At 41.2% G+C, this 15,705-nt stretch overlaps 3 protein-coding genes across 7 annotated transcripts in view; 2 read left to right on the forward strand and 1 right to left on the reverse strand.

The window, feature by feature from the left end:
- The first annotated feature begins 986 nt into the window (after positions 1-986).
- On the forward strand, positions 987-5,399 carry tomm5 (translocase of outer mitochondrial membrane 5 homolog (yeast)). Of its 2 annotated transcripts, none has more exons than XM_032528414.1 (2): positions 987-1,233; positions 1,509-5,399. In XM_032528414.1, exon 2 carries the CDS (start codon positions 3,069-3,071, stop codon positions 5,088-5,090), a length of 2,022 nt encoding a protein of 673 aa, XP_032384305.1. In that variant the 5' UTR covers positions 987-1,233; positions 1,509-3,068; the 3' UTR covers positions 5,091-5,399. The 2 variants fall into 2 exon arrangements, with proteins under 2 accessions (XP_032384305.1, XP_032384306.1); XM_032528415.1 differs by having other exon boundaries at positions 1,509-1,954.
- On the reverse strand, positions 5,379-9,513 carry grhpra (glyoxylate reductase/hydroxypyruvate reductase a). 2 transcript variants are annotated; one of them, XM_032528421.1, is made up of 9 exons: positions 9,243-9,513; positions 8,784-8,914; positions 7,563-7,635; positions 7,361-7,477; positions 7,193-7,281; positions 6,888-6,989; positions 6,602-6,737; positions 6,292-6,422; positions 5,379-6,150 (listed from the first exon to the last, which is right to left on the reverse strand). In XM_032528421.1, exons 1-9 carry the CDS (start codon positions 9,326-9,328, stop codon positions 6,029-6,031), a joined length of 987 nt encoding a protein of 328 aa, XP_032384312.1. In that variant the 5' UTR covers positions 9,329-9,513; the 3' UTR covers positions 5,379-6,028. The 2 variants fall into 2 exon arrangements, with proteins under 2 accessions (XP_032384312.1, XP_032384311.1); XM_032528420.1 differs by having other exon boundaries at positions 8,784-8,917; positions 9,243-9,502.
- A 666-nt stretch (positions 9,514-10,179) lies between these two features.
- Positions 10,180-15,705, forward strand: part of si:ch211-203d1.3 (protein phosphatase Slingshot homolog 3) — a 12,944-nt gene continuing 7,418 nt past the window's right edge. Inside the window, exons 1-7 of one of the 3 annotated variants that reach the window (XM_032528416.1) lie at positions 10,180-10,355; positions 11,327-11,488; positions 12,826-12,863; positions 12,967-13,138; positions 14,375-14,490; positions 14,610-14,678; positions 15,524-15,589. In XM_032528416.1, coding sequence (XP_032384307.1) covers positions 11,441-11,488; positions 12,826-12,863; positions 12,967-13,138; positions 14,375-14,490; positions 14,610-14,678; positions 15,524-15,589 — 509 coding nt within the window. In that variant the 5' untranslated portion in view covers positions 10,180-10,355; positions 11,327-11,440. Of the gene's footprint in view, positions 10,356-11,326; positions 11,489-12,107; positions 12,119-12,825; positions 12,864-12,966; positions 13,139-14,374; positions 14,491-14,609; positions 14,679-15,523; positions 15,590-15,705 lie in introns of those variants that run through there. The other 2 variants (XM_032528417.1, XM_032528418.1) reach the window with 2 other exon arrangements.

A 15,705-nucleotide genomic window follows, 5' to 3' on the forward strand; every position in this document is an offset into this window, starting at 1 on the left:
CCCCCCCCCCCGCGCCTCTTCCGCTGTCTGCCCGAAGGACCCCCAACCCTCCTCCGCAAGATCAGTTCTAACCAGTGACTTCAATCCAATAATAACAATAATAATACACATATCTCGAGATGAGGCTATTGTTATTGAAAAAAATAATTGTGTTGATGTTGCTCTGATCTAGTTTTCAATTTTTTTGTTAGCCTATAATTTCTAATACTTACTCAAAGTCATACAGGAATGACTGTATCAGCTCAATAAACGTTTTGACTGTAAATTAAAACAAGTCCAATGTTTTATCTTCATTTACAAGGACTTTATCATTTATTCCTATGAAGTCTGATGTGTTAAATAAATAAATACAGCTCAAAGTGATGCACACTTTCCCAACAGATAAACATAATCATTATGTCAGCTCCTAACTAATTGAAAGTGTGTTGGGCAATCTGCCCCTATAAATCCCAATATCCCCTCAAATGATAAGTTCCTCAAAGCGGGTCAAGCATTCTGTATTGTGAGGCCTTGTATCAATATTTACATGGTTTTCAAAATTCAAAGGCTCAAAATCCTTTGTAGGCTACAATGGTACCTCACAGGGGATTCACAATTCAGCCAGTTTGTTACAGGATCCTTTAGTGAGTTAATCCATTCCCAAAAGCCAAAATTCCTTTTCTTTTTCAAGAATTCAAATATGCCTATTTATTGTTATTTTCCTCAACATTAACATGTGTTGGTTTGCATAATTTGGTATCAGCCTGGTAACACTTTACAATAAGGTAGGCCCTACACAAAAAAAAGGTAGCCTAGTTACTGTTTTTTTGAAAGGGTAATAACTGATTAGTTATTCTTTTTCAGAAGGGTAGTTACCCTTTTTCATAACAAACTAAATAAATAGCTATAGCTATTTATATAGCCTATATATGAACTGCTACACATATGGAGCCACGTTGTTTTATTAATCGTCTTCGTGCGGTTTGTCCCTTTGTGAGCTCCGTTACTTCCGTTGTTACGTATGCCTACTTCCGGTTTAGATTATTCGATCCATGCTCCCGAAACGGTGGTTATTTTTTTTTTTAGCACGAAAGGCACTCTTAAGAACCGGACCCAGTTAAACAACAGCGGTCATGTTTAAGCTGGAAGGACTCGGGCCTAAAATGGACCCAGAAGAGATGAAGAAGAAAATGCGACAAGATGTCGTCTCGTCTTTACGAAACTTTCTTATTTACGTCGCCCTTCTCAGAGCCAGTGAGTAACGTTACAGAAAGATATGACATTGACATTTAGCCAAATACTGACAGTAGCCGACTGACATTGTTTGGTCACCTCAGGCATGTGATAATCAAGTCATTCACTAAAAGAATCACGAGCACCAAAGGGTAGTTTTAAAAAGAAGGTTATAACGTTACAATATCCTAAAACAAGTCTAACGTCAGCTACTTTGCCCTACCCCAGGAAATATAAAAACATAATAAACTCACGTATTCATGGTCTTAACTGGCACGACTGATCTGTGTTTACAGCCCCGTATGTGTTGAAGAAGCTGGACAGCATATGAGCAGAGCAGCATGTCTCCTCTACCGCCATCCACTGACTCCATCAGCCAGTATGGACCGTCATCAGCAGACACCTAGGGCCAGTACAGCACATCTGTTGGACAAGACCCGTGTCTGTCCATCACTGCACCTGACGACACACGTTGTCCTTCTCTCTCATGTCTTGTTTCTTGTTGTAAACTGTAGTCTGCCTTTCAAGTGAAATATATTGTGATAATTGTTAAATGGCAAGTTTGGCAGTGTGTATGCATGCCATGTACACACATTAAATGGAAACCATGTTTATTTTGTTGTTTTTACATAGCTGATCTGCGCAGTCTTGTACACATGGAAGGAATGGTCTCAAACTGCATTACACATGTACGCAGCAAGTGTTAAATCTGGAATCACTGGAATTAAAAAAAGAAAAGGATCTCCAAATGTCAAACTGTCTTAGTTTAAACCTAATCACCGACATCTGCAGCAGCGACACCTTGATACTATAGCGGTCTGTTATGACAAGCCTTTAAATTGATTTCTTTCAACCTGTGTCTTGATGCAACAGTGCTCAAAGACAGTGATTTTTTTTTATTTGTCTTCAATTGTCTGTTGTTCCTCTAACATATTTTTAGGGGAATAATAGTTTGCGGCTTTTCTTTGTCATTTGCTCCAATGATGGCTGCTTACGGCCTGGGTTTGTTCTAAGCACCTAAATCTTGGTATTGCAAGGATCCATCAATTGGAAAACTATCAGCTCAGAATAAGACTTAATTAGTAAAAGCAGGTAAAGTCTAAAATGGCATCTGCTACAGATGCCTAATTGGAACAATAAAGAACAACAAATAAATATTACAAACCATTGTTTTTATTTTTAGACAACGTTTACATTGATTTTAATGTAACTGGTTGATATTTAACATGAATGATAACATAACAAATGCATTTGGAAATAGTAAGTGAGCAGTAACCGTTACAAGATTATTTAATGAAATGTAACAAACTGAATCAAAAATTAAATTAATCATAGATGCACTTTCATAAGCTCACCACCTGGCGGCGGGGTTGTTTCATTCTGAGGGTTGATGAACAAATGATGGAGGCTAAACCAAACCGGGTGTCCTGTGTGGGCGCTCTAAATCAGTAGCATTCACAATAACCATGAAAAAAAATGTTGGTTATTATATTTAAGTTAGCAGGAGTAGAACCGTTGTGCAGAATCAGATATCCGGCTGTTCTCAGAGACAAAGCAGAGCCCGACTACGGAGACAAAGATTGAAACCGCGCCGCATCCTTCCGTGTTATTGTTGGACCGGGCCCGCCCATACTCCAGAGCATCAGTAAGAAACCTGTTACCCGGTTATACAAAAAAAGACAATACACTGAACATCACACCGGATTTAGGCTTCTGTGGAATGCCAGGGTCCAGCCAGCCTGATGTGGATAACGAGGAGACCGCGCTTCATTGTGCTATTGAATTGCCAGTAGCGCCACGGATGCTACAAAATAACCAACTGTAATATTAAATACCAACAAATCTCACCGCCTATTATGGACTTTCCAGGTCATTTCCAGAATATTTTCAAGCAGCTCAACCACCAGCGCCTCCATGCTCAGCTGTGTGACTGTGTGGTGGTGGTTGGGGGCCAGAGCTTCCAGGCTCACCGTTCCATCCTGGCAGCATGCAGCTCCCACTTCAGGGCTCTGCTGAGCTCCAATGACAGCGGTGATGAGGTTGGAGGACCGGGAGCAGACATGGGTGGAGGTGGGGGCCCCAGTGTGATTGAGCTAGATCCAGAGGTGGTGACCCCAGAGGCCTTCTCCACCTTGCTGGACATGATTTACACCTCCACCCTCTCTCCAGGGGCCTCCAATGTGATGGATGTGTTGTTGGCGGCATCACACCTGCACCTTAACACTGTTGTCAAGGCCTGCAAGCTCCACCTGTCCAGGAAAAACTTTCCTGCCTCGCCCCCGAAAGGCTGGAGGTCAGTGCAACAGCAGCAACAGGGTCAATCGTCCGGGGCAGACAGGTCTGTCATGGAGGAAGACATCAATGAGGAAGACATTGTAGTGGAGGTTAGTCAGTCTGGTGGGGTTGAAGACCAGGGGGTGACGAGGAGGGAAGTCAGTGGAGAGCTGAGTGCTGCACAATTTTTGAGGCAAAAGAGGAAGTCACACGAGGACCGGCTCAGTGGGAGAAAGAGGCCCTGCAGGCTGCCTGAGGGAAACTATAAGGAGTGTTCATCTACTGTAGCCAAAAGCACCGTCAGTACCGAGGAGGGTGGAGAGGAGCTCCTGTCCCCAGACTGCCTGAAGACATCCGACGGACTCTGGGAGAGCCCAGGCGAGGACGAGGTGGAAAAGAAATACGAAGCAACCAAGGGAGAGTCAGAAGAGATCCAGCTGCCGAGCCAATCAGACAGCAGTGCAGGAGGTGTAGGTGTGTGGGAGAAGGGTGGAAATGCAGATGAAGACACTGTGGTCAAAGTAAAGGTGGGAGAAGAAGGGGAGGAAGAGGGAGAGGAGCCAACAATGGCGATGATTGAGGTGAAAAAGGAATGTCTGAGCTCGTACTCCCCAGATTTACCAAACAATTCTCTATCTCCACCACAAGACTGCACAGACAATTTGGATGCACTAAATGAGGAGAAAATGGCCACAGCCTGCCCAACTGAGGGTGATGTTAGCTCTTTGCAATCTCAGCTGTACACAGATCTACAAACTGATGCACAGAGTGAGAGACAGGCTGGAGATTTGGGTGAGGAGTCAGCAGACTGCGAAGGCCTCGACAGCCTGTCAGAACTTGCTTTTTCCTGCTTCCTCAATCCCAGTAGTGAGAGTGTAATGGGAGCTTTGGAGGAAGAAGACAGCCTAGCTAGCCTCACTGCTGCTGCTACTGCTGCTGCCACTGCTGCCAGTGATGCTCCTGCAGCTGCTGGAGATACTGTCCAACTGTATCAAAACTCAGGAGAAGCCTCTTCTGCTCACTCCTCTGATTCCTCACTAGTTTTTCCAGTAACATCTGTCCCCTTGCAGCAGCTTCTCCCAACTCAGGGCCCTGGTTTCAGTGACACGCTCATCCTCCAGCCCACTCAGAACTCTTTAGCAGGGTTCCTGAGTGGCATCAGACCAGGCCTCAGTCTGGAAACCTCCCTCATCCCACCCTCCAGGGCCGGGAAAAGTTTAGGGGCAACAACCTTCCGTCGCATCGCGCCTAAAGTGCCGCCTGGATCGGATCAGTCCTCTTTTTCATCTGCGGGGGATGCTGCTGAACGGCCGTCTCTAACCAGAGCTTCAGAGGATGTTATGTCCAAGTGCAAGAAAGCAGCTGCTGAAGACCATGTGCTGTTGGTGGAAGGGGAGAAGAAATACGCCTGCAAAATCTGCTGTAAGACCTTCATGAACCTGACTGACTGTAAGAAACATATTCGTGTCCACACTGGGGAAAAGCCCTACCCCTGTCCAAAGTGTGGCAAACGCTTCAGCCAGTCCTCCCATCTGTATAAGCACTCGAAAAACACCTGCCTACACTGGAAAGACGATCAGTTATTCCCGGATACCCTGCTGTGACCTCCATTTACCCGAATGGTGTTTTATTGACACAATTCTTTGAAAAAATGCACTCTGTGGACTTGATTGTTTATTCGTCCATAAGCTCTTTTTGATTTTTTTGTTACATGAATTCAAAGCAAATAAGCTCATGTAATTTTTATGCTTTTAGATGTTCTCAACCATGTTGTGATTTTAAGAAATCAAAATTCATGAAATGAAACGGATACAATTCAGCCAAACTGATGTGAATGCACTGAAAATATTAATATTGTTTTTTGACTGCTGTGTAAGAGTGATGAGAATAAATTATGCTTACTAGTTTTTATTCATCTTAAATCCCTTTTAAGAATGAGAAAACACACACAAATATAACACATTACATTTAAACTAAGCCATACATTTTTACTCTTCAGACATGTCCCATTTTAGTAAAACTGGAGTGTTGAACTGCTTTGTTACAGTAGACATGGGGCATTAACATCTGAATAAAGTGCAGAGCAATAATTATAATGCTTATCATCATGGCAAGCCATTGATTCTATTTTGAGGGAGACATTTTAAATGCAAATGAGAAAAAAAAGGTTTTGCACTTCTCCACAAGACTTAGCATACAGTGGCTTAATAAGAACAACTGTTCAGGAGTGATGCTAGTTTGTGCATTAGCCTATTTTTCAAGAACTTGAACACATGTCTGATATGACAAAACCCTGCACTATTAGGCTTTATAAATGACATTTAATTGATTTGACACTAAGCATTTCCTTCCTCAAAAATGCACATTGTATACTGAAGGTGCAGCTCATTAGTAACACTGACATAATGTAAATATGGATCTGAGGATTTCTAAACTACATTAGTATTCTTTTTTTATCCCTTCTACACATTTATCCCACATAGGAGACCATTAGTAGATCAGTAAATTACTTGTTTCTGTTACTGCAGCTCAGTTTCAGGCACTAGAAGGTGAGTTCACTGGGCATGTCTGTGCCCTGTAAACCTCCCAGCAGGTTTTGAGCTGATAAAGCTCCCATGACGCCTCTTGTGGAGTAGGTGGCACTGCCAATGTGGGGCAACACCACTGCATAAGATAAGAGAGGACAGAATACCATTAAAAAAAAGAACAAGTCAAATCCAAATTGCATGTGGACATTTTTGTCAAATCAGGAAGGAAAAGAGGCCTAAAAAACACGTCTGTATGTTTCACATCCTGTCTACTCACCACAGTTTTTAAGTGTCAGAAGAGGGTGGTTTGTTGGGAGTGGCTCAGGTGTTGTGACATCTAGTCCAGCTGCAGCTATCTGCCCGCTGGTCAACGCCTCGTACAGATCCTCCTGGTTCACCACAGCTCCCCTAAAAACAATAATTTACTACATCTTCATCCTTATGTATTTAACCACAAACAGCAGGTGCCAGAAATACATGACAACTGTCTACCCCCTTAAAAAAAAAGCAAGTAATCAAGACAGAGTTGGTTTCCAAACCAACCCTTCTGCCATAATGTACACATCTGAGCTGCTTCGGAAGTCTACCTGCTTGAGTTGACGAAGACTGCCGTGTTTTTCATCTTACTGAAGAAGGCCTTGTCACACAGCCCCTGGGTTTCTGGTGTCAGGGAGCAGGAAACAACTATGAAGTCGCTCTCAGACACAAGTGTGTCCAGGGAAACTGTTCAACAGAGGGGACAAGGAGGAGCAAAAGGGGGAAGAGAGAAAACATAAAAAAAGGTTATTTTTTATTAGATAGTTTTAAAACGCTAATAGATTTTCACTTCTTCTGTCCCTTTTTGCTGTGTGCAGTTTCTCTCCTTTTTCTTACCAAACTCTCCATTCACTTCGGCAGCATTGGCCTTGGCTGTTCTCCCAGAGTATAGCAGCCTCTTCACTCCAAAGGGCATGAGTCGCCGAGCAATGGCCATGCCTGAACACAAACACAAGCCGTTATTCACCTACGCCCGGGTCTTGAATTTCATCGGAAAAATAATAATCACACGATGCCAGTTAGGAATGACAACATTGAATTTGGCTACAGGCTACTACTACTAGTCATATGAGATTATGTGCTATGATAATTGCAGTGCATTGCAGCGCTAAAGTAAATGAAGCAGCAACAGCAAGCCTCACCGATGCGTCCCAGTCCAATGACTCCTACTGTGCTGCCAGAAAGACCGTAACCACACAGCCAGAGAGGCTTCCACGAGCTCCAGCCTCCACTGAGAGAGAGAACGAGACAGTAAGACCGTTGTGTCACCCAAAGGAGACAGCTATTAGTGTAAATGTGTGGAGACTGACTTTTTGACCTCCTCCACTCCCTCTGGTAATCTGCGAGCGGTGGCCAGCAGCAGAGCTACGGTCAGTTCTGCTGTGGCGTCAGTCAGGACATCTGGAGTGTATCCGACACGTATACCACTGTTAAAAACAAACACCAATAAAACTTTGAAGCCATGTGACACTTCCTCATACAGATAAAATTACATTTTTTAATGTAACCTACCGTGTTTTGATTTCGTTGATAGCCAAGTGGTCAAAGCCCACTGACAGGGTGCTGATTACTTTCAGGTTTGGCCCTGAAATCAGAGACAGACCAGCTGAAACACGGACACATCTAGACACTTGATTAACAGAATATTACTACTGTATGAATTGTTTTAATTTGAGTTTTTATTGATTAATTGATGGATCGAAATTTCATCTTTAACAATTTTGATAATCAAACAATCATTTAATAAAATACATCTCTGGTTGTGTGACTTTGTTGCTTTTCTCGGTTTCATTTTCCCCTTGGAAGTTTTCATGTGGAATTGTCTTACAACATTAAATTAAATGAAATCAGGGGTATCCTCGTAACATAGGGGATTAAGATGCTGGCCATGAATTGTAACAATGATTTGAATCCACTTGGGGACAATTTTAACCCCTTTTCTGTCTCTCATATCCTGTCATCTCTCTGCAACTGTCTGTGATAAAACCATACAAATGTCCCCCAAAATACTATAGGCTCTGCTAATATCTTACAGACTTCTTATAGACTGATCAATTAATACAAAATTAAACAATGGATTCCTAGAAAATGAAAATACAGTCATTGTCACTTGCAGTCCTAGTTTTATTTGTCTTATTGTTTGTTTTTAATTACATGAAATGTGTATGTACATGTGTATATGTATGTAGTTTTAGATGATAAGACTGCTTGTTTTTAAAGCCTTGAATGGTTAGACTCAAACTTCCAAATACATTTGGATTTACAAATGGTTTTTTTCCTGTTGCAGTCCGAGGAAGATAAAACATTTCTATTTTCCTTGGTTACCATGTATGTGAATGACATCAGCTGACAGGAAGTAAACATGGACCAAAGCATAGTAATGGTTTAAACATGTTGACTTGCCAGTAAAGGGTCCCGTGCCTCCGCTGTCCAGGCCCCACAGCTGTGGAACTCATTATGCTCTTTTAAAACTACTATTATCTTATGGCTTTTTCTAAAACTGATGGTATTTGTTGTACTTGTTTCATTATTATTATTATTATTATTTTAATCTTGTTTAATGTTTTGGATACTGTAAAGCAATTTGTAACTAAAGCAAGTTACAATTACTATGATTCTTATGTATCCAGTGAACTATCTGGAAAGCAGGTGGGACTAAATGGATCTCACACACACACACACACACTCTCTCTCTCTCTCTCTCTCTCTCTCACACACACGCACACACAGTACCTGCAGCATCCAGAACCTCAGCATCGATCTTGTCTGACAGCAGACACAGAATACCGTGAGCTCCTTGCACACCTTTGAGAAGGTCTGCCCTAGGCACAGGCTCATCCGAGTCCCACAAAGACACCTCACACCTGTTTCCAAGGAGACAGAAAAGGACCAGAGCATGAAATGGCATGCCATTCAGGCATACAGGCTGATTTAAAGCATATAGGTTAGCCAAAGAACTACTAACTGTAGTGGTGAATGTGTCAGTGTGTGGCCCTGGTAGAGGTCAGTCTGCCACTGTGGACTTTAATGTAAGATCTCAGTTTCTATTTGCTACAGAAGTGTGTCACATGAATCCAAGTTAAACTGATAACAGACAGGCTACACTAGAAGAACAGCCATCCGTATATAGGTCTGCTGGTAAATGCAGCCTTGTCGATTTGTTGTCAAATAACTATTAAAAATACTGCATACACTCCCGCTGTTGTCAGGATCTTCATCCCCTCTGGCGGGATGCGCCTCGTCACGAACACCTTCATGAGTTTACCAACAGTTTGCATCCCACTTAACGGTCGAAATGAACGTATAACCGTGTGGGGAGGATGGACGTACACACTCAACCCAGACAGATCTTAACCTTCAGCGTCTTAACCTGCACTCGCTGTGAGAAAACTTTGCACGGGTCTCCTACAGAAATCAGGAAGTGTTTGACTTCTTATTGCCTACTATTGCGCATGCGTGGAGTTATTCAACGGGTAGTCTCGCTTTGCCAGACCATCCTCCTCACCGTACACGTTACATCCATGCCATGTTTGTTCTGGTTTTACAGTCTTCCTCTCTGATCGACGTATTTTATTGACATTCTTATACAAATGTAATGTCGAAGATACCATTTAAAATTCCATATTGTCTGTTAAAATAGGTGTACAATTATTATGTAAAACATCAGTCTAGAATGTCTCTTTTTTTTATTATTATTACTTTATTTGGGAGTAAATTGACAATCTCCCCAAACATCTCACCCGACTATGGAGATGTTTACGTTTCTCCTTTGATTTTGCTTCCTGGGATTGTGTAAAAAAAGAGGAGAGGACACTGTGTTCTTCAGCCGCTCTAGCTCAAGCTAGGCATATTATATATTTTAGTTAGTAATTGAAACGTGAAATATTATCAAATATTGATACATTGATTTGTTGCTAATACTTGTGTACTTTAGGCTACTTCAGTAAGAATTTTTAACGCAGGAGTATTTACAGTTTACTGCAACTGCATCGGAATACTTCTTCCACCGCTGACAACCAGCCTGAAACTCAAGAAATGTATTACAAATATTTTTTTTGAAAATAGCTTTTTTGCGTGGCCACTGTGGGAAGACGTCAACGTTTCCCTGCGTATGACATCATTGTCTCCTCCTGCCTCTTCGTTTCCTCGTGCTCGAGCTGCTTGGGGCAGCAGAGCCGCTGCGCTGGAAATGGTGAAGGCTTCACCCTCGAAAGCGACAGAGGGCGGAATAATTGCACTCTGCACTTGAGGAACAAACAAGGAGCCGTCAAAGCAGGAAATTCGAGTGGACCCAGTCTGGAAAAGGTGAGGAAATAAATTGGTTTCTTTAGGGAATTATTCTCATTTATATCGTTGCCGTCAGCAGGCTAACGTTACATACTGTAGCTTGCTGTTTGGTTTGTTGCAGTAAGGAACCGCGGTGTGTTTTTATCTCGTCAGTCAAGTAGTCAAATACTTCGTTATGATAACTCGCCTGGTAATGCCACGAGTAACGACATACTGTAGGTTATTATGTGGATGCCTAAAGCCATTTCACCGCACTGTTCATGTCATTCCGATGGTCAGTAGTCCACAGACGCAAGAAACCATTTACGGGAAGACCTTATATAGGCCTACTTCACATGTTCATATTGGCTAATCTGCATGATGACCTAAGACCATAATCTATGCCTAAAGCGCATCCTTATTCTTACGACTGTAGGCTACGTAATTAGCAATCATTACTATCTAATATATGCACAAAAGGGAGTATTTTGTCTTATTTCATTTTTATATAGTCTTTTCTATCTGCTTTTATTATGAACACAGTGCAAGTGTGTGGCACTGTAGGAATGCAGTTTTCTTCCTGCATATAGAAAGCTCTGGGACATATGATTATCGGTCTATGTCATTTTATACACGTTATTGATATATTATGACATTTTTCTTTAAATTCAATTGATTAACATTTTTATAGATGAAATAACCAGATAAAATGTCTGAAATGATTTCTGATAGTGAACATAGTTACCCTAATATCAAGACACGTAATCTCATTGCTTCAAAAATCCTGTCAATCCAGTAATGTCATTGAGCAATGTTGGCGTAATACAACCAGAGATGTGACAACATTTCTGACATTATTTTGTACACTCTGTGTATTTATCCTCACATTGCCCAACTCTACTTCTACTGGATTAAACTTGCAGACAACTACCTCTATCCTCATCTATAGCAACATCTGGCATTAAACCTATAGGATGAATTCAAATCCAAATATCTGTGTGTCGTTTCAGAAGAAAATACCACTATTTGCCCGCCCACTGCACACTTTTGGCTGAGAAACCTGCAGCGCCTGTCTGAGCCTGCCCGCAACAGCAGGTTTAGTGGAGACAGATCTGTACTCTGCAATGGCTCTCTTGACCCTGCATAGACTCTCATCCATCTCCACTGCTCCAGTGAGTTCAGTCATCCAAATGCCTTGTTGAACTTTGCCTTTGTTGAAGTTTTCTCTACAAATAGTGTTTCCGACCTGTACGAGCTGTTCATGCTGGGTTCTACATGAAGAGCAGCCATCACTACATTTTGCCTGAAAGATAATGAGGGCTGTTTTAGTTTTTCAGTTGCTACCAGTGATGTGATTGCATTGATGGGCTTACAGGGCAAACCTGCCACAGATTTAGTCATCAACATCGTCAAAGTGATTTAGCTGCATTTCACGTTCATTACAGTGTCAGAGAGTGATTGGATCACCATATTTCATTGCCACTGTAGTTGTTTAACTTTATCTCCTCTCATTCTGTCACTCTATCATTAAGATTATTTAACTTTACATCCAAATCCTGGCTTTTCTTCTGGTCTTTGTCATTGCTAGCTAAACCATAAATGACCTTTCTGTGGGTCCAAGTCTCATTTTGTGCATATTTGGTCACAGTATCTAATCACTCTACTATCTTAACTTGTGTTTTCTCCTTTTTTTCTTCTTCTTCAAACCCTCATCGTTCCTCTCCTGGCTCCTGCTCACTTCTCCTCTTTCATTTATTTTTTTCTTTTCTTGACTCTGTCTGGACTTGTCAGTTGCGTAACAGGTAATGTTACTGTCTCAAGTTTGTTTCTCTGTTAACCCTTGTTACTACTGCTACTCCTCACTCTTTTGTGTTTCTTTCTCCTTCCCCTCCCTTGCATTGCATTTCTGCTTAATTTCTTATTCTTGTATGATTTCACTAATTCCAACCCATTAGATTCCTCTTCCCTGTGCTTACACATTACTCTTTGTGTCTGTCCCCTCACTTCAGTCTTCCACTGCGCCTTATCTTTGTTGCACCACATTTCACCCGAGAAATTACTGAACATTTTTTTCCGGCCTTTTCTGTCCAAACTTCACAACAGCAAATACATCACACACACTGCCTTCAGTGTTCCCAGAAGATTTGTTACAGTGTTCCAACACGTTAGTCTTCATCAAGTTAGAAATGTGCCATTCTGGGAGCATTAAAAACAATGTTTACTCATGTTATCTACTGTATTACAACTCCATCATCTGCTTAGAATTTTCTTTGGGGATGAGCATATGTCAACCCTTTTTCACGATTTCAAACAGTTTGCTCAACCGAAACGTTACAGTCTGCTGGAATGTATAAAAGAGATCATGTGATTTACAAAAAAAAAACAATAGTAAAAATCATCATCAAAAGAAAAGAAAAAAACCTTTTGACAAAACGGAATCATACAAACACAATAGAAGTTAACTATCTCAATTTTTCTTGTGATTTGATTGTTGTTGTTTTTTTTTAAGGATGAAAGCCTCCAAAGAAGAGGGCGACTTCAGAAAAGGTAGATGTGCACCAGTGTTGTCTTTGAATTATCATCTTATAACAGTCCTGACAAAATGTTTCCAAGTTGGTGATTACAGTGGCTGATCTCTGTCTATCTGTAGGGAGAGCTTTGCTCTCGTGAAGGGGGCAGCCCTTCTGCTGGAAGAGGGCAAGGGCGGGGGCCTCGATGAGCGGGCTCCACCTTCTTCTGTAAAAGAAGGCGGTGGAACTCCACGGCACAGACAACTTCATGCCATGGTTGAACAGCTCCGACCAGAAGATACCATCAAGCTGGTGAGGCCTCATGTTTACCTGCAGGTTGCAAGTCAGATCAGTAAAAGTTGACATGCCGAAAGAATTTTGCTTGGTAAGCTAAGTTTTCCTTTTCCATCAACATGTATAATCACACTGTATATCTCGGGTAAAGGTCATAACAATAGTACGTAGAGTTCCATCGTATATTAAGTTGATTATGGTGGTGCTAATTGGAGAGCAGTTCTGACTGTTGGAGTAATTCACTTCTTCTTTTCAGTCAGACTGTCACACAGTGAAATATTTAAACTTGGTCCAACAGTTTACCTGTGAAAAACGATTAGGCTCGATTTGATGCACCAGAGCAGGCACTCCGAATGCAAAACATCTTAAACACATCACACCTGATCAATTTAATTTGATTGTAATTAGTATATGATTAATTGTACAGATGTAAGTGGAAAGATGTTAAGGACAACATGACTATGGGATATTAAAGTTCAATATAAACTGGTACGCTGAACTCCACATCATTGGACTATATTAAATACTGTACTAGATATGCATGTTTCAGTCCAATACTGCAAAACAACATATTGCTGATGCTTTCCAAAACATTCCACTGATTTTAGGATTAAGCAGTAATTTTTTTCAGGCAGTTGCTGGATTAATTTCAGCTCTAAAATGTGAAAGTGTGCTGCAGAGACCTAAAAATGTTTTGTTGTTGTTGCATTAGTTATGTTATTATTCCTCTATGACACAGCTGAAATCTTGACAAATTCATAAGATAAACAAAATAAAAATCTTTTATTTCATTTATTTATTTATTTATTTAGTCAGTAGTCCGCTGTTATAGTCATGTTTTAACAAATGCCCACTAGGACTTGAATGCATCAGAGTGGGAAGAAGGACTAATATTTGTGTGTGATGGACTACACAGAAATATATTTAAACCAGTAACTGTATGGATGGCAGGAAAAAATAAAAAAATAAATCTAACACATAATGGAGTTACTGGGCTAAAACTTGAAAAGAGCACAGGAGTGGTCATTTAAGTGGATAGTATCCGTGTTTCTCTTTAAAACAACATTGACTTCCCTAATTTGATTTTCCCAGACTTCAGAGGAAACATATATATATATATATATATATAAATATATATATATAAGTATATTAATTGTATGTGGTTTCTCTCTTCTCCCCTCTTTTTGTCTCCTTTCTGTCTCACACATCCTCTGTCTCCCTGCTGCTGCTCTCGTCCTCTGCACTGTCATGCAGGCGGTGCAGTTGGAGTCCATCAGCTCTGTCAGAGTCAGGTATCTGATCATTGTCTCCACCCTCAGCAACAAACACGAGAGCATCCTACTGGGCATGGATTTCCCCAACTCAGAGAGGTGTGTGTAACCAAGATGCAAGTGTACTGTGTCACAGAGATAAGATTTCCGTTCAGTTAATCATTTCTGGTTTAGCTTCGACAAGTCACTATTCCTGTGTCCTCACTGCCTCTTTGCAGTGATCAGTGCACCATCGGCCTGGTTCTGCCAGTATGGAGCGACACCCAGGTGTATCTGGACGGAGACGGGTAAGAACTATTTAAAGAAGGGAATGAGGAATAAATTCAAAGTGTAAATGCACAAGCAGGGAGTTTGTGAGGCTGCAGCACAGACGGTGCAGCCTGATGTCTGGGATTCTGGCCAGAGATAATGTGAATGAGTAATGGACTCTCTATTTATGGAGCTGAATCATTCTCCATAAATTACAACTGCTCCTGTCACTCACTCAGACCCTTACATAAGCATGGAGATCTTTTGTTTGTGCACTGAAATGAAAGTAAAGTACGTTTGGCTTCTTTCTGAATCAGTAAAGATTCACTATCACTTAAAGCAACTCCCTGGTTTCACTGTGGGGCATCCAGAACCCCCAAACATCTACTAACTCAGTTTTAGTGTATATCTTAGTAACCTTAACAACGAGCAATGCTTTGATTAAAATGGCTGTTTTATGGCTTGTGGACACTCATTTCAGTGTTCCTATTAGCCGTTGATGCTAAGAGGAGGATGTAGAGAAGGGCACTGAAACTGAGAGTTAGCAGTGCTAAAACAGTCAAGCTCTGCTGTGGACTGCTGTGTTTTCACTCATCTGCTGTCACATGAGTGTAAAAAAAAAACAAAAAAACTGTGATCGGCTGCTATTTCACACAAGCATGTCTGGTTCACACCTCCAACTGTACTAATTTCTCTCTCTCTCTCGCTGTCTGTGTCCTCGTATTTTTCACAAGAACCATCACAAATTTACACTGAATAATCTCTCTCCGTCTTCTTCGTTGTAGTCCAACAGTGCTTCTAATAAGTATTACTTCCTCAGTTCTCTCTTTCTGCTCTTTATTCTCAGTATTATAGCTCATACTTCTTTCTTTTTTTTCCACAGTGGTTTTAGCGTTACGACAGCTGAAGAGATCAGAATTTTTAAGCCTGTTTCTATGCAGACTATGTGGTGAGTGAAAATGCTGCCACCCACACATTAATGTTAATATTAATAATAATAATAATAATAACCTGAACCTATATAGCACCTTCAAGGTACCCAAGGTCGCTTTAAAAAAAAAAAAA

This window comes from Etheostoma spectabile, chromosome 10, assembly GCF_008692095.1.
Source record: "Etheostoma spectabile isolate EspeVRDwgs_2016 chromosome 10, UIUC_Espe_1.0, whole genome shotgun sequence".
NCBI classification, from domain to species: domain Eukaryota; kingdom Metazoa; phylum Chordata; class Actinopteri; order Perciformes; family Percidae; genus Etheostoma; species Etheostoma spectabile.